Below are 21929 nucleotides of genomic sequence, written 5' to 3' on the forward strand. Positions count from 1 at the left end.
GTTATTTTAAACAGCTTTAATCAGTCACATTACTGCTGAAAATGTCAGTGCATTTATTTTGAAAGGCAGACCCTGTCACTTCCTGTACCCTTCTCCTGCTGCCTTGACGGTTGCTGCAACAAACAGCAGTGACCCTCCGCTCTAAGACCCGCCCATCACGCTCCACGCACTGCGCTATCATTGGTCCACGTGAGGTGAGTGACGCCAAAACCGACTTCTGGCTGAACCTCATTGGTCCACGTCCAGATGGAGGGTGTTACTTAAATGACGAAATTTCCAGGTGAGTCTGCGCAAACCACATGCCTCCTTCACATGAATTATGCAGATGATGTGTTTCATCAGGTTTCACTGTTTCAAGTGGAGCACCTGCACGTTTGATAAATTGTGGACAAAAAAAGCACAGATAAGTAAGAAATAGAGAGGGAGAAAGAATTAAGTTTGGACAATATTCACAAGTTTATTTCCTCTGTTTCATTTACAGGCATTGTTTTAAGAGTGACTCATGGTTAAACTGTTTTTGAGTGTGTAAATTTACACAAGTACATGCACATAAACTGAACCAAAAATGTCTGTGTTGTGTTTCAGCAAGGTTTAATAATAGCCTCACATGTTTGACCTACAATACAATTTAACATGTTTACAGTAAACCATGGCTCATACTAGGAATGCAAAATAAGAAAATGAGTCAATCACAGGCGGCGAAAAGCAGTTCAATAAAGTGACATCCTGTGCAGCAGAGTGTATGATCAGGAACCTGTGCTCATAAGAAGCTCAACATAAATCAGGCTGCATTCAGACCAAATTCATAAGCTGAGGTTTCTAGCAGTTTCTCTTAGTGTGAATGAGAAGGTCCCTCTGCAGATTTACTTCTAGGCTTCCGACATTTTTGTTTCCAGGCGGATCGGTGACCAGAGTGAGTTTGTTGAAGACTCCCCGACTGAAGTAATCAGCCACAACGGAGAAGCCATCATTGGAGGAGCGTAACTGGAAACAGATGATGAACAAATATTTGTGTTATTTAACAAAGTTGAAGACGGTTATGAATGAAATTGATCATATTTTACATCCAACTACTTAGTTTCGTTGTTAAATTCAGGCTTTTGTAAAACGCCTGCATTAAAATGAACTACGTAAGAAGTGGCCGATGATGTTTTAGCATTGTTAGAATCAGGGGCACGGTCCAAAACAGCTCATGTGTACCTTTTATTACATCATGATATATCCATGTTAAGGCCTCTCAAATTCATAAATAAGAAATTTTAACATAAAATTCAGATTAAACTACTTAAAACTTAAAACCTGTAAAGCCCTGGGCCATTTGTTTCCAGCCGGAATCATTTCAATCAAGCATAAAACAATGGATTAGTTGATAGCAGAAGCTTCCTTCATATAAAATCAACCAAGTTATGATCTGAAAATAGCAAAGGTAAGACAAAATTTGTAATCATCGCATCATAATGTGACCTTTATTTTGACTCTCCTTCAGCTTGAGCAGTGAGTTTTAGCAGTAGAGAAATAATTCATGTGCTGTTGGATTTTAGTGTTAGCTTAGCACTGCAATGTTTGTTGCATTGGTCTTTTGTTTCATTAACTTGTTAATGAAATATACTGGTCTTGGATCATGAGCTTGTTTTCAATATTTGCCCTTTAAAGTGCTTGCTGTTCAATCTGCATTTCCATAGCAACACAGATGGAACTGTATCTGCCTTGGGTGCTGGGGGCAACTGAGTTTAACTGGCTACGGACATATGAAGAACACAACATATGCACTGAAGTCACAAGCTAAAATACTTCATAAATAGACCTAATGTTAAACAGATATGAGTTGAAGTGCAGTTTACATTAGGTTTGGTCTCCGCCTCTTTTACCTGTCTGTTAAAATGATCGTGCAGGTCCCGTTTCTGGTCTTGGGCGCGCAGCATGTCCATGACTTTGCGGTTCTCAGGTGTGCAGGTTGGACACTCAGCCTCGCTCTCAGCGTAGCTTTCAAAGCAGTGCTGGTGGAAGGAGTGGCTGCACAGGAAATGGACGGATGGCAGCTCCAGGGGGCTGTTACACATGTTGCACTTTGTCTTCTGGAAAATCTTGGCACTGGAATGAAATATGTGGTTGAAGATCTAATGTTATATGACAGAACATTTCAGTACTAGCTAACTTATGGACTGGCAGTTGAGTTGCACACCTTGTTTTGAGCTCTTGGATTTCTGCGCGGAGGTGAGCCGTTTCCTCCCGATATTGGCGGATTTTGCGGTCATCGTCCTCAATTTGTTGGCTCTCCCTCTGCAGTTTGTTGATGAGGTAGTCCTTGATGACTGATAATGTTGCCGTCGAGTTGTGTGCCAGCGTCTGCACCACTACAGGCAAACACGAAAGCATTAACATGAACTGTGTAATGTTGAAACTACAGAATGTTCTGCAAAGTGAAGCTGGTCAAATTTGTTATTGTTACACTAGAAAATCTTTATATTCTAATATGAAGGCCACTCTTTATTTCCAGAGATAAGACGTTTGATCAGACTGTCAATGAAATCTCTGTCTCACCAAGTAATGGAGGCATCAGGTTGTTTTGGTCGATGTGCTGCAGGACCTCACTGATGTATGCCTTGCAGTCCTCTTCTTTCCTGGCAAAGTATCCCAGCGCTTGCTCCCACAGACAACCCTCCTGGTCCCCGTAGCGTTTGCAGGCATCCACCACCTTCCCATACTCTTCATTCTGCATGTGGTAGTGCATTATCTGTTGGTACCTGCATGAAAACACAGCACAGTCCTAGCTGAGCAACAGCTGTCATGTTAAAGAACATCAGGTTCTGGGATCCAATGGAGGGAAATTGTTCTGATTAAGATAATCCTCAGATTTTTTTTTTTTTTGTATTATTTTTTACTCAAGTATACAGTGCATGTGACCAGTAAGTCCCTATGTTTTTTGCATGTAATGATGTCGATTTGCAGCTTATTAATTTGTTTTTCTTTGTCATATATTTGTCTGTAATATTTCACATTAGAAGGTCCACTAGACAAGCTCTTATTTATTTCTTTATTTATGTTCTTCCTGCACTTTCTACATTCATTTGCCTTACTTCACCATCATCATGTACTCCATATATTCTATTTCGTTGCACAGCTCTGCTACATGTTGCTACATGATTTTCTTTTGTCTTTTCTTTGAACTTTGTGAATCCATTTCTAAAAGTTAATGTAAAATAAATATTAATTATCAGTCACTATAAAACCCTGGCTGACTCCATTCGGTGCAAGTCATCAGAATAAGGTACTAACCACAAATATATTGAATCATATTATGCCATAAGGGTAAAGTACACCTATTATAAAGTAGGCTCAATATAGATATATAAATAAATATATATTTACCAATTTTTAGTGCTGGTAGATCGTTTTAAAAGTAGGTCAGAATACAAAACAGTGTCAGCATCCCTGCCATATGTTCGTCTGTCTTTGGCAACTGGTAACAGGTAATATCTGACTAATTATGTATGGGCACACATAGCCTTTTTAAACCTCTAAATTAATAAATATTCAGGTGTAATGGGCTTTACTCACAGTTTGCCCTTCTCATAGAGGTAGAGGACACCTTCTTTAAAGTTGTGCATCTGGCAGAGGACCAGGGCTTTGTCAAACACCGTGTTGTCACTCCTCAGCAGTGACACTGCTTCCATCTGCAGGACCTTCTTTCTCTGCAAAACACATTCATTACCAAATGACCATCTGTTCAAGTTCAAATCATTTTCGTCTCTGCTGACCACTTTTGTTCAAAGCTTTAAGCTGCCAGTTGCAATCACTGTCACTTGATTACAGTACTGATCATGTTAGAAGGCTGTCTGTCTTATTATGGGTGTCTATATGATGGTTACACAAGTAATTAACAACAGGCTCACATATTTCAAGAAACTACAGGAGTTTTCTCTGACAGCACTTTTCTGCAAACTACATAGATGAGAAGTGATGCAGGAAATGATGCAACTTGTGTCTGTGTCATTACAACTCCATCCTGTATCTTGCACTTTAATCTGCATTAGGCTCTTAATGCTGATCAAAAATCGTTTTACACAACAGGATTTGGACTTGCAGACACGTCTTTACACCTGCAGGAGACAACATCATCACTTTTCCAAGTTTCTGTCTTGAACCATTGAGTAAAGCCATGGAGTCTTGTTTTAGGGACTGTTAACAGTGATCAATAACATAGTAATTACAGTTGTCTGTGTCATATATTTAACCACCCTACTTGTCTAATTAACACCTGGGATTAGTTGTGTCATGTGGTACATTTTCAGCAGCCCAAAAACTATTCCACAGAAGTGAGTAGAATTCTCGTTTCCTCTCAAACCACTTATATTGCAATATGCTCAAAGGTTATTATGGAATTTTTGCCTAATTTCACCCAAAAATGATCAAGCACCTTGAGCTTTAATTTGTCTTGCATATAGAGATGTTGTCATCAACCTCCAAAAACTGAGTGGAAAATCGGGGCAAAATCATGCAGTTGAAGCACATCTCAACACTGTGATCTGTAATGTGAATTTATTGTGTAATTAACCGACTGCGGATGAGTAGTTTGTGTGTTGAACTGACCTCAACATCCTGTTCATGTGCCCAGTCTTGCAGTCGGAGCTCCAGCAGTGTGTCATAAACACCCTGAGGAGATCGGGGATCCACCTCAATCATGTGCTCCAGGAAGGCTTTCAGTTCTCGAGGGTTATTGGCGAAAATCGGAATGAACTCCTCAGAGTTGGCCTGAAACCCAAAGAACAATTTAGAAATGTTTAAAGGATGAATAATGAAAATGAAAATTCTTCCTCTTATACTCAAACAAACCTTATTGACCAGACTTCTGTCCAAACTGTCTTTTTCTGCTGCATCTCCGCTTGGCTGGTAGTTGGTGCACAAGCCTTTCAGGAGCAGCGTTGTGCCTTCAGGAACGTGGTGCATCAGGGTCTTCCCGTAGCGCTTCATGTTGCTCTCAGCTTGTTCAAATGGCAAGCGTCCAATGTAACGAAGCGCTTCGTGGTAATTCTGCACAGAATTAAGCAACATTCAAAGAAAAGTCTATAAAGAAGTTCTACGCCTTTTATTTATTTTTTATTCTTTTTACCTTGAGGTCCTCCAGTTGGATCTTCAGGTACCACTCATGATGCATGTGTTTCTCGGCCAGGAAAACTGCATGGCTGTGGTAGCCGGCCTGGCGGAGAACCTTGATGGCGATCTCAACATCAAAGTGTACCTCTCCCTCACTGCTCTGTTTAAGACCCAGTGAAAGACAACGGGTTAGAGTCCAGCTTTAGGAATAAACAGTTGCTGCTTGTTGTTAATGAGAACAGTTGAATCATTGAACCTTGATGAACTCTTCGAGCTTGGAACTGTCCTTCAGCTTGGTGTAACAGTTTAGCAGAAGTGTGGTGTGGTCTGCGTTGGCCAGTGACTGTCTGTGAAGGGCTTGAAGATACGCCGTCAGGTTGTGGATCCTCTGCGCGTCTAAGAATTTTCTGATGACGTACGATGGCTCAAGCTTCCCAATGGTGCTGAAGCAACATAATTTTAAGGGATTGTCAGGGATTGATTTACAGTTATTTTCTTTTACATGCTAATAAAACAGATCTTTTACAGCTGTAGCGCCACGTCTGTGGAACGACTTCTGTTGAGACTTTTAAACAACATCCTAAGACACTCTTGTGTCAATGATGAAGACGAAATAAACAAAGACCTCTTCAAGACTTTTTTATGACTAGCTGGGTTTTTTTTTTGCTCTTTATGGGAATTTCCAGGAAGATGCCAGATATAGTCCTTTTAATCCATAAAGACCCAGTGTTACTTTTGTAGCAGGTCCAAATTATTATTTTTTCTATATTGAACTTTTCTTAAATGATTTATCATCATTTATTATGACATTATCCTCTATATTTTGTGTTTTTTTTCCAATGAACATCAGGTATTTTCCTAAATTTAATTTACAGATCATATAGATGTTCATTAAAGCTCAGATTAAAGTTGTGGGTTATTATATCAGAAACAGAGAAAACTGAAGAAATAGTGAGTTTTTTCAGTAAAGATCTCAATAACTGAACATGAAGCAACTATATCCATTCATTGTTATTGATCCAACTCTGTGGGTTTTACTGGTGAATCAATGTTGTAGAAGATGACAGTGTTACCACGGTAACTAAGGAGCCTCTGAATGTCCAAATGGGTCATATCTGATGACAATAAAAAGATAACAAACTGTATTTTACACCAATTATTTACATGTATTGATAGGATTAGTCAATCAACAGGTATTAAACAGTTTAGATCAGGAGATGGTATTGGTCGCCAGTGGCTGTTTGGGTCTTTATGGGTTAATTTCCCAGAAGAGAAATAGCTAATCAGTTAAACATTTATGATGAGAAAAGGCATTTCCAAAAGACAAATCCTAAATTAAGTGTAATATTCTGTGAAATTGGGGATGTTTTTTGAAGTTTTCGATTAACTTTTGATAATGTGACGATACAAAATGTGCATGAAATACATGAATGAAAACATGACGGTGGATTTCTTACCGAATGTACTGCTGTATGGCACCGTCATGGTCTCCCTTAAGGTACAGGTGATCCCCATACTGTCTAAAGATCTCTGACAGCCCATCACTGTCCAGGTGTTGGCTCTTTGCAAGGTTTATTGCCATAACAAACAAGTTCTTCTTAAACAGCATCTAATGAGGCAAAAGAAGAAGGTGTATGTAAGCATAACAGTAAAGTACAGTTGTACATTACACATCAACAGTTAACGAGTGGATTTACCTCTAGTTTGGTTTGTGTGTCTTTCTCCTGAAGAACACAGACTTTTCCATCTCTGGTCAGGATGTAGAACGAGCCCCACTCTGCTACAACATCAATAACGTCATCAAAAGAGGCACTGTAGGCGATAAACTTGTTGTCCAGGTCATAGATGGTCAGAAGTTGTTTGTCTGATGGGGAGCTCTCTCTGCTTCCAAACGCCGTTCTGAGAAGACAGTAGAGACGCATAAACAAACACAGTCCTGTCCACGCTGGTTATTCAGTTGAAATCGGTGCACTTTTATGTTATGCTTACTTGTTTGGTGACTTTGTGTCTCTGATGAGTAAGAACAAATACCCACGGTGCCAGTGGGCCAACAGCTTGTGTCCATCAAAAGCGAAGCAAGGCCCTCGCTCATCAGGCTGGTATAAATACACACATTCGTCACCTGCTACAATGAACTGAGAATCCTGGGAGGGGTCGGCGAGGGCGGAGCAGCGCAGGGCACAGCCGTGTGTATCCAGTTCCACTTTGGGATACTCTTTGATGGACAGGGTGTAGCACTGAACATGAATTGAAAAAGAATAAGAAATTAGATATGGGTCAGTGATAGGCCCAAAATTTTACATCAGAGTAACGGCATATTTATCACAGCACACAAATTGGACTGGAAATTCAATTGCAGCTGCAGGAAAAAGGAGGAAAATGCACCCACTCCATCATCAGCTCTCTCCTCTCAGTTAAAATCAAAAGTCTAAACATAAATTTAGATGATTCCGACTCTGTTTCTTGCTGTTCATGAAAAAGTGAAACCCCTTTTCCAATGCTTTCATGTAAAGACAGAGTAGAGCAGCACAATTTACTTTTTAACCCTCCCATCTGTCTGAAAACACCCATAAATGAACTAAATCTGTGCTCTGCAGGGTAGATTTTTTGAAGCAAGGTAACGATGCACTAGTCTCATGTCCTCTAAAATCACCTGAATTAAAATATACTGAATGGTAATTATGGAATTTTTAGAAATGAGGAAGCTATAGCATAAATCTGATCCTCAGTCGCAGTACTAGAGAAAGATGTTTGATGTAAAAATTATGCTTTTTAAGTTCATTTAGTTCACATGCACTGCATCACAGTAGGGGTAAATCATATTAAATTAGAAATTGATGCATACTGTCCCTTTCTCGTTGATGTACATACCCATGCAAAACACAATGAAAAAAATCATAAGTACACATTGTGTTGGCAGACTTACATGAACTTTCTCCAGAGTGGCGACAAACAGATTTGTGACTTTGGCCATTTGGCGGAAGGCAAGGCCAGTAACTGGGCTGGTTCCTTCATGCAGAGTTAGAGTTTTACTGTGACGATCCCTGGTGATGTCACCCTTAGTCAAAACCACACTGCCATCTGTAAAACCTGTCGAAAACCACAGCATCTGTTCAGGAACATGACCGGTGATCTTAAAAGAAAGATCAATGTATTGTGTGCCTCACCAATAGCCATGAAGTTCAGGTTCTCATGGACACTGAGGCATGACACTTCAGTTGGTTTGTTGCCAGGGATAGCAGGGAAAATCCTAGTGCAGAGAGGATTCCCACTGTCTCTCTTGTCAAGATTCCAAACTTTAACCTTAAAAAAAAAAAGGTGTTTCAGTAGGAGGCCCAGTAAAGTCACTGACATATTAAACACTCCTCTGGAGAACTACATGCACTTACTAGAGGGTTTATTCCATGTTCATCCTGACCCACTGATACAAGGATGCTATGTTGTTTCAGCTGGTAGAGGTGTGTTACTCGCAACTTGTAGGCTTGAAAAGACGTTAACTGGAGAGAACGTGTCATGAGCCAGATCTTACCATCCATATGTAACAATGATGGGGATTAAGGACAATTACATGTAATCAGTAGTTGTACCCATGACCTCTGACCCGTAACTTTGCTGCTGTTTACAACCATAACACTACCTGGACTGTAAAACCAAAAAATCTGCCAAATAACCAACATTTCTTTTTAACACATGGCACATGTTATCTTGTGGCCTGTTACACTAAGGAAGTTTCAACATAAAAACTGTTCAACATTAGATACATGTAACAGATTAAAAAACATGTAAACATTGAAATGATTGAGGGCATTATGACTTTCACAATTCCCAAGGACCCCAAGTTCTTTTTGCTGGGACTGCTACCTAGAGATGTATTAGAGAAAGAAGAAAAATACTCTTTAAAATTCTTATCATTGCTTCCAAAAAGGCCATTACAAGGAACTGGCTCAAAATTGATGCACCCCTTGAGGATTAGTGGCTAGCTATAATAGAGGAAATCTACTCTGTGGAAAGACTGACTTATTACCTATGGCTCAAGGAACATATCTTCAGAAAGCGCAAGAGAAAATGGCTGGACTATAAACAAAACAATCCATAATTACTACTGTCTGTCATTTAAATATTTTGTGTTCAATCAGTGATGCCTAGTTCCTGTGATGTATTGTCTGTTGATAAAACAAATTTTAAAAAGTATATTTAAAAAAAACACATGTAAACAAACACATATATGGGCTCTACACAGAACTAAATGAAATACTAGATCCTATAGTTCACACCCAAACTGGGAAATTAAGATCATGCGAAAACACATTTATATAACTACAGCATAGGGACCAATCATGTATGGGTGAATAATTTCCGAGAGATGTTGAATATAAAGAAAAATATGCAAAACTATTATCACAAATACAAAAATCTGGAAAGTCTGTCAAACTTCTGTGCTGCTTGTTTACTTGCAAGAACCCACATCATTGCTATCTGTATCTATAGAACCCACTAAATAACTAGGCACACAAACTAAAACCAGAATAACATCCAAGTAAAACCTTCAGTAACACTTACTTGTTGGTTCTTAAGGGCTGATATTTACTAACAATTTGTAACACAATTATGAAGTGACAGAGATCGGATTATAGCATGGGTGGCTAACTCCTTGTGTTTATTAAACCACTTTAATTTAACGATACAGATATTCACTTATTGTGTTTATGTACCAAAAGACCTCTCAAATATCCAATTTGAGGCTTCTATAGACATTTGCTGAGTCGTTGCAGTACAGTATCAGCTGTCAGTAGCCTAGCATAACATAACAGAGCTAACTGAACCACTGTTAAAGGATATCTCCCAGAACAATATGCCCACGGCCGGAGTCACACGTCGATATCCCGGGTGGAAGCACAAAGTTTTTCCCATTGTCCACAGGGTCTTTCACCGTGTCTTTATCGAAGAAGACAAATTTTCTCCATTGTAAAAACGCTGCCATTTTAGGAGTGCTAGCAACAAGCTAGTAGTAGCTTGTAGAGGGCGGTGTCATGTGATAGTAGGTCATGTGACTGAATGACAGCCGCAATGGCGCTGGAGTTTCGCAAAGAAATCAATGTTGTTAATTATAATAATTTTAAAGAAGTTCAAAATATGAATATTTCGGAGATGACTTTTAAAAGTGTCGGATTCATAACAAAATCTGAGACAAATTTTTGAGACCTCTAAATGATTTTTTTCTTTACATTTAACCTTTAACCTAAGTAATTTATCATAGAATAGAATAGAATAGAATAGAATAGAATAGAATAGAATAGAATAGAATTTTCTGCATTTTACATTTTCTGTAAAAATCAGGTATTGTTTCCCTATATCTGTAAATAAATTTAGATTAAATTCAAAGATTATTATATCAAAACAGAAAACAGGAAGAATAAGTTTTGTTTTTTTTCAGCAAAATATATCATAAACTGAACATAAAAGCAAATGTCTACAGCCCCTGTCATTTATCAGACTATATGGGTTTTCCTGGTGAATCAGTGTTGCAGAAAATGATGGTGTTTCCATGTTCACTATGAAGCCTTTGAATGTCCAAATGGGTCATGTCTGATGATGATAAAAAGCTGACAACCTGCATTTTACCTCAAATATTTACATGTATGTACATGATTAGTGGTTCTGATGTCATTAAATATTTTCGATCAGTGGATGCTGTTGTTTGTTAGAAGCTGTTCAGGTCTTACTGGGTTAAAGTCAACTCACCTACTATAAATTAGGTCATTGTTACTGACCAAAGTATTGGTTTTAATTCACCTAGTCTACATTTTACAGTGATTAGGTTGTGGATATTAATATTAAAGGTCTGCAGTTGACCTTCCAATACCAAATAACAGCTGTAATCATATGGAAAATGGAAATAAATGTATTATTCCACAATATTAAAATGTACCTTGACTTACATTTCATTACAGACACAATCAATCATTTGTCTGGTCAACCTTATTTTGTTTTATTTTGTAATATACATGCATGTTTAAAAAACAAATCCCTATATTTTGGTATAGCCTCATTAAAACTATCCCTTACCATATGTACACTCATCTGTATTCAACTAAACAAATAAGTCACATCCTACCATTGGATATTTATTACAGTGCTTTATTAATTTCTGCTGCAGTAAGTTTTAATTTATTAATGTCGTTCACTTGAACTTCATTCATCTTATGTTGTCGTCGTACAGTGTCTCAAAAATTTCTTTCATTTTATTGCAACATTTTTGCATTTCTTTGTATTTTAACACTGAATGAGCCATGTAATTTTTTGATTTTTACGTTGTGTATTTTGTGTTTGCACAGTCTTAACGAAATATTAAAGACATGTTTCTTTGTAAACAATATCAGAAAATACCACTAGTTTAATAAATGTATTGAAAATGAAGCTTATGGTTCAAAAAGTCTAAATGTGATGAACTATTGTGGCAACAGGTTGTATGAATGTAATGGAGGTGGACCATGTTTGTATTGTAATATAATACAATATATGCATCGAACAAATAAATAAGTCCTTTGGGTTTAAACATATTCAATATAATTTTTTTGTGACTACTTTAGCACTTTTTTTTAAATTAACCAACAGCAGCTGTCTGCTTACACTTGTAAAAATATGGTGATCTGTTTCCGGTAAAACTGTAAGAGCATCTTGTGTACAAATGAGTGTGACATTTTAAAAATCAGTGCAATAAGATGTTTTCACACAAATGCAGAGGTGTAATAGATGTTATTTTAATAGGTGTTCAAGAAGTAATAGTCGCGTCAGCAGAAAGTGTAAAAGGAATAATAGTTGCATCAGCAAACAGTGTTATGACACAGGAGTTGGTGGGATGGGGTAGGTCAGGTGGGTAAGGTGGCTGAGGGATCCCTCACTAAGCAGGGGTTCCAGTAAGGCAAGGCTGCATTTAACAACTGGGCTGTAACAATCAAAAACATATCTGTCATGGTGATTTTCATTAACATAAATTAGAGTAAGCACAGGTTGTACAAACTATCAGAGGAAAGAGACTCGTAAGATCAAGCAGAACCTCTTCTTCACAGAAAAAAAAAAAAAAAAATCAACAGAAGCCATGATCTACATTCCAGTAAAGGGTAGATAATCTTATACATGTTCATGTATAAATGGATGCATATTCAGTTGTGTATGTCTTTTTATTCGTCTACACCTATAAAAAGGAACAGTAATAAATAAGTTCAAACTCAAGCATTCAATTGTTCTGTCTGATTGCAGGAGTGTCCCTGTTTTAACTGTCCTCCTTAACCTGAACAGACTTTCACTTTTACTGCAAAGAAAAAAAAAAAAGGAAAAAACAAAAAGCAAAACCAGGGGAAGCTATTGTCCCACCACTCAAAAAGCAAGACTCTCTCCACTTTCAGTCTAATGGATGCTCACGAAGTACAGGAAGTCCTTTGGACTTAAAACCTCCTCATATTTCCATTGAGTTCGCAGTGCAGCAGCTATCTTCTTATGAGAACTGGTTGTAACGAACTATGCACCTAAGGAACAGTATACCATCATAGCATACATACAGTACAATCAAGACTGAATTAGAAAAATACAGGTACAAAATGATTACATTCAAGAAGACAGTACTAGCACAAAAGGGTATTATAGTCATTTAGGTAACTAATATAGGAATTTCAAACTTTATAGAAGCATTTCTAGATAGAAAAAGTGAGGGGGATGGGGAAATGACAGTATTATGGCTGTTTTGTAGATGTGTGGATTTGTTATTGACTGGATTCTAGCATATATAGTCATTAAAATGCATAACTTCCATAGATTGGGTATAAATTCTATAATTTTTTTTTTTTCAAAGATCATGATTATTTTGGTTTGGGTCATAAGGTGCAAATACTGTATATTAAAAGAGGCATTAAGTGGTGCCCTTTTGTTGCACATCATTCCAACTCTGGGTTCAAACACCAAGGAAATCCCATTAGATACACAGGATGAATTGTGCTGATATTGTTACCTGAAGATTTATACACCTAGAAAATGCAGTGCAACTGTCATGCCAGCTTTCATTTTTTTTATTTAACAGGATTTCCATTTGAATATACCTTTCCCTTTTCTTTGGCAAATGTCAATAAACTCACTTGCTATAAGCAAATATATCTATTTTGGGGGAAGACAATTCCTTTGTCTTTACAAAGAACTACACTGATGTAAACCAGTGGAAGAACTATACAGATTACTGTGTGGATGATAGTGTCCTTAATGTAACTTTCTCTCTTATCTGAAAAAATATAAATATACAGTATATTATTAGGATTATCATAAAGCATACTGTGGTTCCCTTCAGCTTTACTGGGAAATTTTGCAGTTAGTTTATCTTTTAAGGACAAATTTAGGGAGGAATCCTACATCTGTTGCATGTGCTGCACTATTTGCACGCAAAGGGTGTACAAGCAAAACATTTTTACCATGTAACAATGCCTTGGTTTAGAAAAAAATACTCTATTACATAAAACACAGGTTCTCTAAGACCCATGCATTTCTCACTGTGTTTATCAGTCTTGTCTTTTAAGTGTCCGAAAGCACACCTTAACGTTACCAGGATGCAGTCAAAGCTGCACCGCCAGAGTTGAGAGGACAAGACGGTGCATTTTATCTCAGTGCCTTTTTGCTTAGCAGGTAAGCTTAGATGCATTCATCGTCTATGAGCTTGATCTCTTTTGACAACAGTCTTAATCCAGTAAACTTGACCTCAGGAAAAACCTTTAAAGTTAATAAGAGGACTCATAAACACAGACCAAAAATCAAATAGAAAAATAAACAGAAAGAAAAAAAAAAAAAAGCTGGAAAAAGGTGATATAGGTGATATAAAATGTGATAAATTAAGTATTGGTCTCCACAGAGAAACAAGAGGATAGTAAGTATGAGGTGCAGGTGGGGAGTTTATGTAGCTCTCAGCTCCTCTCAGTCCTGAAAAAACCTGAACTGCATCCTTCTTTACTCATCAGTACAGCAAACACACAGTAAACAGAAGTATGGTCAAGACAGAGGCGCGGAGGTGGAATGATTCTGACCGAGGATTAACAAAATCTTCTACACATAAATACTTCTAAAAATCAAAACATCGATAAGGTAACCTCTGAGTAGACCATTACTTGGCAATAAAATCTCAAAAAGGCCGATAGGAAACGCATGATGGGGAGAAGATCATCAAATGCCTTGTCTCCGTTAGCTCTGATTTCATCTCAATTTGCTAGATTTTGACAAGCTAAAATCAAGAAACAAACAAAACAAAACAGAATATTTCATTTTTGTGTTGCGCTTCTTTAAAAGTCTCATTTGATGAGAGTTGTAGAAGACAATTCACGAATGTGATTCTGCCAAATTCTCAAATTTAACAGAGCTTGTGGCAGGTCCTAAAAACACGAAGCACTATGTCCCACTATGGCAAACGAACACTGAGGAGACAAGGCATTTTATCACCCTACCAAGAGCAACTCAAACTTCAGCTACAAATTAGTGCAGTGTTTACGTAATCATCATCATTTAAAAAAAAAAAAAACACCTACCCCATTAAAACAAGTCGCACACAAGGAATTAATAACCGTTCTAATTGCTACGCAAACTGCAAAAAGATCAAGTATTGACAAAAACTGCATTTCACTATTCAAATAAATGCGTACAGGACTGTGATGGCATTTAGCAAGAAGCTGGTTGAGGGCTTTGTGGCGGCAAAAAGGGTTTGGGTGGGAGGGTTAAGGCTATATCTGAATCACTTTCACACAACTTCCCTGTCACGGGAAGCGTTTTTTATGCTATCTTCTCATAAAACCTGACAGGGACGACTACTTGAGGATAAACGAGGGAAACAGCCTCAGCTAAAAGTCAACCATAGCACAGATGCAAGGGTATGCACAAGTCTACTCTTACACATTCAGTCTAAAATGATTATTTGTAGCTACCACATACTGTTTTACAGTAGCATCAACTTAGCATACATATCAAATACTCTAGTCAACCGTGATTTCATTGTAGTTTGAGTACACCGCATGGGTGTACCACAGGGAAACACTAAGCAAGGTAATGGAAGTCTATCCATCATGATCATTTACCCTGGTTAAAGTCATTTTGGGTTGAAGCTGGAAGGAATGGAAGGGGTAAGAACTGTTCAAATACAGAGGTATTCTATCGGAGGAGGGGAGGGGGGACACTTCAGTAGGCGTGTGTGAGGTAAAAAGGTGACAGAAAGCTGTGTTCTTCTAGAAAACGAATGCTATGTCAGGTTCTCTCCTTACCTAAAATGCTATGTATTTTAATTGCAAGACGTGACCATAAAAATGGCCTCTATTTGACAAAAGGTGTACAATAAACCCATGACAACCATCTCTATAAGGGAAGCCATGCACTGGGGGGGACAGCGTGGTTCTTCCACAGGCCCTAACGGAGCATCTAAGGGGGGCGGGAGGAGTTCAGAAAGGCATCCTCCCTCTTACCAAAGGAAGGCTTTGGGGGGAAAACACTGAGATAGCAAGGAGCAGGGAAGAGGAGGAGGAGGAGGAGGAAGAGGAGAGTCATCTCGTTCCCCCGCCGTGAACCCTGGCTCAAGCAAATTCACCACAAAAGGGGGGAAGGTGGAGTCTGTCCAAAGCTTCCTGATCAAGTCTTCTTTCAGCTGAGGAGAGTAAAGCTCCACTGCCAGTGTCCATGTTGTGGCGTCTTATCACAGCAGCAGAGTTTTCACTGATCAGCGCAGGAGATGAGGACCGGAGTCTGGGCAAGCTCTTTCTTCTGAGTCTCAGCCAAGCCTCTCTGGCCTCTGAAACAGGACACACAATAACAGCTGCAGTTCATCCACATGATTTTAGGCTTTTTCAGGGCGCTTGCGCTTTATCCAAATAAAAATTCCAGACTTTTTGAAAACTGCTATTTTTCCCCCTAAGACTTTGACTTTATGTACTTTTATACTTGCGTGTCTACATTTCTGGTTGAGATTGTACCTGTTGTGTGTAGTAGAAAAGCTCATTTTAATAAATGTATGAATGAATGAATGCATAATTCACAGTAAATTAGGTTTTACTGACAGAAAAGTTTTCAAAACATAAGAAAATCACAAAAGTGCAGGGATATCACACTAACAAGTTTCACTAGAATCATTCCAGTACTGACCGGTTAGAGAAATATCAAGTTTTTTTACATTTTCTCATCTTACAAGATCATGTGCCTTTGAGCATACTCGACTATGAGATAAACTTTTTTTCATACTTTATTAAGACTTTCACACAAAATTCCACACTTTTCAAGATCTAGATACCAGCGTTTAAAGACTCCATAGTTTTTAAGACTTTCAAGACCTGCGCAAGCACCCTGCTTTTTAAAATTAATAAGAAGTTATGCCCCGTTCACACTGCACACAACGACCCACTAACATCTGTCTTCAGAGTGAGATACTATCAGGTGTTTACGAGCAGGAATGGAAACATAACACTCATACAGGGAGCCCACAAAGTCTCTTTACAACTTAAAAAACACATTACAAAAGCAACTGACACGATATGTTAATCAGATTTGTTCTATGTACTCAGTGGTTATCAAAGTTTTTAATCACATTGTGGGATCATGTAGAATTGAATCATGGGTCCATTTTTCATCAACGAGAGATCAATTACTGCAAATGTTGACCTTTGACCTTTTAAGTGAATGAGGCACCACAACTAGATGATCTTCAACAAACCATCACTTTCCAGGTAGATGGTGCACCACCACATTGGGTTCACCTCCTTCGCCAGATATCACTGCCCTGGATTTCTTTGTATGGGGTTATGTTAAAGATATCGTGTATTGAACAAAGATATGGGACATCAACGACCTGAAGCCAAAGATCACCGATGTCACTTACACCACTGATGAGGCTGTGATAAAGCCAACATAGAAAAAAAATCCAGTACCATCTTGATGTACTTTATGCAACTAATGGTGTCCATACAGAGGTGTATTACATGAGTTTAAAAACTTCAATATCTACTTTTCATTTTGTAATAATTTCCATAGATTTGTCTATTCATTTGCCTCTGTAATAAATCTGTTAAACTGTAAAGAGACTTCATGGACACCCTGTACTTAACTTCTATGTTTTAGGCCTTTCTTGTGCAATAACACGATGCACTTTGGGAGATAATTAACTGTACACTAAACATCTACTTCCACCTCCTTCTCCGTACCAGTGTTTGTTTTGGTAGAAGTAGTCGAGGTACTTTGAAAAAGTGAAACACCTCTAAAAACGAAAGTATGTACCAGATAAGACAATTTACAACAGGGAAAGTCAGCAATAAGCCTGTCACAATTGCTGCAAAGTCACCAGATAATGACTATTTGAGCTATGATATTGCATAATTACAATAATTGTTTTCCATTCACCAGTTTTAGGTTTAACTTGTGCTCCCATTTTTCTTCTGTTTTTTAATGGCACTAAAGTGGACAATTAACGTCACCAACTCTCGAAGCACTTAACTTCTATAACTGAAGCTATTATTTGACCATATATCATATCATGGTCAAGTATAATATTGGTGCCTGTAAGTGTCTGTAATTTCTTTGTGCATTCCAGCAATGATAAATTAAAATGTATTTTCATATCTACACTGTGCAATAATTGTTCATAAACCCTAAGACAGAAATACACATTTTTCAAGGTCAAATTCAAGCACTTTTCAAGCACTTTTAAGGGTCACTTTTAAAATTGCTCCAGCACAGTACCTTTTCACTGGAGTAAAGTACAAATCTACAGGAATACATAGATTCATATTACATATACATCACGTTTTTTTTTTCACTTTTTATCACGATGATGTACATTATATTACGCTATAAACATCTAAAAGTAGGTCTCATAATTGCAAAAAGTTTAGAAATTAAAGGAGAACACAAAGTTTTATCCAAAAAAAAAGGGAAGCCATTTGGCATTCTTCAGACACACCCACACTGAGCCAAAGATTAAAATAAAAAAGTACCTAGAGTCAACCTGAGAGCACCCACTAACTTTCTTTTTTGGCATAAAGTTTTATTTTTCAAAATGTATCACCTCTTCTATGTAAGTAGCTTTAGCTTGGCATCTAACCTGGCAGAGTTAATATTAAAAATAAATAAATAAATCACATCACGAGTTATAATTGCAAGCGCTTAAACTAAAATTCAAGCGCTTTTCAAACTTTGAAAACATAACTTTGAAATTCAGGCATTTTCAAGGATTTCAAGCACCTTATAAATAAAAATGTAATCTTTGTAAAATATCAGGATTGATATTGATTGATATTCTGTATTGGATACTATGGTAAACTTGACCATCAGACTTTGTTGTTCTATTCAGACAGTGTCCAATGAGCCAGACTGTGTCTCTACCTGTGAACGTTTTCCATGGCTGCTACCTCAGCGAGTGCTGCCAAACTGAAGAAAGCGGGCAGCTCTTGTGGTACGGTGCTCCTTTCTGCCTCCTCTGCTCTGGGATTACTGTAGCACCCTTTTTCATTGCATAAATTCTGTTGGGGTAATGGCTTCTTATCCTGTTCCTGGATCAGGTCCCTAGTTTTGTCCTCTGCAAAACAAAAAAAAACACATCAGGTAATAGTTCTTCATTTGGGTTTTATTTATGAATGTTGACGTCTTGACTTCTGGGCTGTTTAAGTGACCTCTTTCTTGCAGTTGCCTTCATTTACAAATAATCACAAATAAGCTACAACTTATAAGAAAGGGTAAGTACAGAGGAGTACAGAGGAGAAAAAGAAAAAGTATAAAAAAGCTGTCAATTACACATCATTTTCACTCTTCCACCATGTAGCAGAAAACTCCATAAAATCATTAGCCAGAGGTGATTTTATCCCACCCTTTGAGACTAACACCACACAGGCCAAATATCAATGTTTCCTGTTAATGACATAGACTGCAGAGTCCCGCTGTAAGTCTTGTAATGAATTAGAAGTTTTATGGTGAGCAGTCTTGCTTAACTATTTGGTTACACTGACTACATTTAGTGTGTGCACGCCTACGCACAAAACACACAGCTGAACCAGACCCAGAATCAGTAACCTCTGAAACCCCAAGAACCACAGCTGCAACAGAAAAATCCACCATATTCAATGAGATGAGCACAGTATAAACGTTAAAGGTTATGTTACTGTTGCTTGTTGTTTATTTGTCAAATTTATTTGCTATAAATCGTCAGTACCAACATTTAGTTTCACAGTGATTTGAGCAGATCCTCAACAACAGTAAACAAACCTGGTAGAGTAAATGCTTATTTTTGGAAAAAACAAAAGAGAAACTTTTTTTCCCACGGAGAAATCTACTATCAGATAATCAGCAAATGTGTGTAGAGCATGACTATGTGTTTGAAACAATGAGAGACACCGGTCTGTTCTAATGTACTCAGATTCTGTATATACATAGTGTATCCATGAGATAAAGTAGAGCTGCTAAACAGTGCATGGAGGCAGAAGTGAAAGTTAGTCATCATGGTAACACAGATGCTCTGCAGCTGTCTGTGCCTGTGCAAAATTATGAATACCCTGGTAGTGAAATGTTTTAATTTTACATTTTTGGTTAACATCATACCAAAAAGCATGTTGCATCTTAACCACAAAAAAGTCACCACAACTCTCACCCCACTCATGTCACAGATACAGTAGGAAGCACTGAAGCTCTAATACCCCTTTTCCACCAAACAGGTTCCAGGGCTGGTTCGGAGCCAGTGCCTGACTTAGCACTGGTTCTTTGTTTTTCCACCGCCTAAGCACCGGCCAAACGGGTTCCAAAATGGTTCCAAACAGGTTCCAGGCAAGCACCAACTTCGAGCTGGGCTAAACAGGGGCCAGAGCTAAGAACTGATGGCGTCTCCCCCTGCGTCATCGGTGGGCGGGGTTACAGACCAAAACAGGAACAGTGAAAATGGACGCTAAAAACAAGCAGCAGTGGACTGAGGAGGACACCCAGTGCTTTCAGGGACAGGGGGCTTCATCTGAAGTCCAAGACAAATTGGAGGGAACCTCTCGCACAAAGCCGGTGTTTGAAAAAATACAGAGAGATGGCTGCTGCCGGCTACGACCAGACCCTTTTGCTACTACCCTTCAGCTTCTGAACAAACTGAAGAAGTTAAAGAAAGACTACACACGTTTGACGCTAATGTAATGATGTGGGTCTGAGTTTGCTCCGCTTGGCTCTTGGCCTATGGAAAAGCAAACCGGTTCTAGCACCAGCACTGAACTAGCACCAGGTTCTTTTTGGTGGAAAGGGGGTATATGTCCACTCACCCTCAGCTGGAGACACACTGCCGTCAGCTGTGCGCACCAAGTGTGTGATCTTGGTCTTCCTAGCCTTCCTCTTCTGGCTACCAACTAACATCTCCATACTAGCGGTGCCCTGGATGTCGGGGCACATCGTGGCAATAGGGGCACAAGATTTGGCTTTTGAAGCTGAGTCCAGCATGGAGTCACTTTGTACCACCGCTGTGGAGAAAACAGTCATCACGATAATGCTCTTCAATGACTCTTAAACAGAGATGATTTACAAAATGAAAAAAACTTCACACTTCATGTAATTTTTTCTATCATTCAATTTGTTTTGAATTGTTAATTGGATCTTTGGGTTGGAGAGCAGACTCTTGGTGAACTGAGTCTACATCACTGATTATTAAACAAGTAATACAAAAGAAAAAAACATTAAAATCACTACTCACACTTTACCTTTATTTGCACAGTCTGACATTGTGATTGTGACTGCATCTTGATTAATTGTGCAGCTTTACTGAAGAGCACTGAAAATAACTCCTCATTGTTCAATGGTCTCTGTTCACAAACACTCTAATGTTCACATCCCTGCAATACAATGCACAAACACTCTGGTTCACCTTTGTCCACTGCACCTGGTTTCTCCTTTTTGTGTTTGTGCTTCCTAACAATCTTGTGGAATGAAGTCTTTTTCTGAGATGGAGATGACCCTGATATAGCAAAAACAAAGAAAAAAAAGAGAATGGAAATGCCATGTTATGGAGTCCTGAATAACACAAGAGCGGAAAAACATGAGTCTACAAAGATGTGCAGAGTGAATGTGGATGAGATGAAAGGATAATAAGCAACAGTTAGTATATGTAATCAGAAGAAAAGAATCCTGGGTATGTTTTGTTATCACCTTTGCCAGTTTTAGACATGTCCTCCTGGGCTGCAGGGCTGTCAGCTTTCTTCTTCTTTGCGATGGCTGTGCCCTTCTTGTCAAACGTCATGGGGCTGTACTGTGGCAGGCTGTTAAACTTCTTCTCAAACTCCTCCTCGAGTTTCCCCAGGCTGAAAGGAAGAACAGTCATCATCAAGCCACAAACATTTTAACATACCAATGAATGTTGCGTTGACCAGTCTGACCCTGAATGTTATTTTCATGCAATGTCTGATTAGCCTGGTCAGACCAAAGGCTTTTCCAGTTGCACATAAAATAATGTAATTTGGATTATGTAAGAATTCAAGTCTTTAGATCAGTTTAGTATAAATATAATGATAAATAAGTATGGTAAAAAATAGCTGGAAAGAAACTATCAATACAACAGAAAAAGAAAAAAATGTACAAGGTGTATCAGAAAAAAGGTGACTCTCAGAAAAAACATAACACCAAAATGCAAAGACATTTTGAAAATCTGGCCATATGTGTTAATTGATCATGTAATTCTCCCTTGATTGACACCAGTGTACTGGGTCAGTTTTCATTCTTTAGTGAACAACGCTAATTTGAATTGAGCAAAATAAAAGTCTTATGCGCATGGGAGTGTAAAGGTTAATATGAGATCTGTTGCCATCGATGACAAGTTCCAT

At 38.3% G+C, this 21929-nt stretch overlaps 2 protein-coding genes across 10 annotated transcripts in view; both read right to left on the bottom strand.

The window, feature by feature from the left end:
* Nucleotides 1-432: 432 nt before the first annotated feature.
* Nucleotides 433-10132, bottom strand: vps11 (VPS11 core subunit of CORVET and HOPS complexes). Its single transcript, XM_030154609.1, has 16 exons — nt 9934-10132; nt 8484-8632; nt 8262-8397; nt 8021-8184; nt 7084-7331; nt 6792-6993; nt 6552-6703; nt 5351-5537; nt 5111-5254; nt 4834-5031; nt 4591-4752; nt 3559-3692; nt 2542-2744; nt 2183-2354; nt 1869-2091; nt 433-984 (listed from the first exon to the last, which is right to left on the bottom strand). The coding sequence occupies exons 1-16, from the start codon at nt 10073-10075 to the stop codon at nt 820-822; spliced, it is 2781 nt and encodes a 926-aa protein (XP_030010469.1). The 5' UTR covers nt 10076-10132; the 3' UTR covers nt 433-819.
* A 1701-nt stretch (nt 10133-11833) lies between these two features.
* bbx (BBX high mobility group box domain containing) overlaps nt 11834-21929 on the bottom strand; it is a 33227-nt gene continuing 23131 nt past the window's right edge. For 4 of the 9 annotated variants that reach the window (XM_030154132.1, XM_030154133.1, XM_030154129.1 and 1 more), the window contains exons 12-16: nt 21259-21410; nt 20978-21067; nt 20382-20576; nt 18478-18670; nt 11834-15898 (exon numbers count right to left, since the gene is read on the bottom strand). In XM_030154132.1, coding sequence (XP_030009992.1) covers nt 15820-15898; nt 18478-18670; nt 20382-20576; nt 20978-21067; nt 21259-21410 — 709 coding nt within the window. In that variant the 3' untranslated portion in view covers nt 11834-15819. The remainder of the gene's footprint in view (nt 15899-18477; nt 18671-20381; nt 20577-20977; nt 21068-21258; nt 21411-21929) is intronic. The other 5 variants (XM_030154138.1, XM_030154137.1, XM_030154136.1 and 2 more) reach the window with 4 other exon arrangements.

The sequence above is a fragment of the Sphaeramia orbicularis genome, chromosome 14, assembly GCF_902148855.1.
Source record: "Sphaeramia orbicularis chromosome 14, fSphaOr1.1, whole genome shotgun sequence".
Lineage (NCBI taxonomy): Eukaryota > Metazoa > Chordata > Actinopteri > Kurtiformes > Apogonidae > Sphaeramia > Sphaeramia orbicularis.

Bases quoted from the DNA above. Each gene is read 5' to 3' on its own strand.
- vps11 (XM_030154609.1), bottom strand. From the start codon at position 10,075: ATGGCAGCGTTTTTACAATGGAGAAAATTTGTCTTCTTCGATAAAGAC. The intron at 8,633-9,933 runs ATATCCTTTAAC...CATCATTGTTAC, and splicing joins TGGGCATATTGTTCTGGGAG to ATATGGATGGTAAGATCTGG. The intron at 7,332-8,020 runs GTAAGTCTGCCA...ATTCATGTTCAG, and splicing joins CCACTCTGGAGAAAGTTCAT to TGCTACACCCTGTCCATCAA.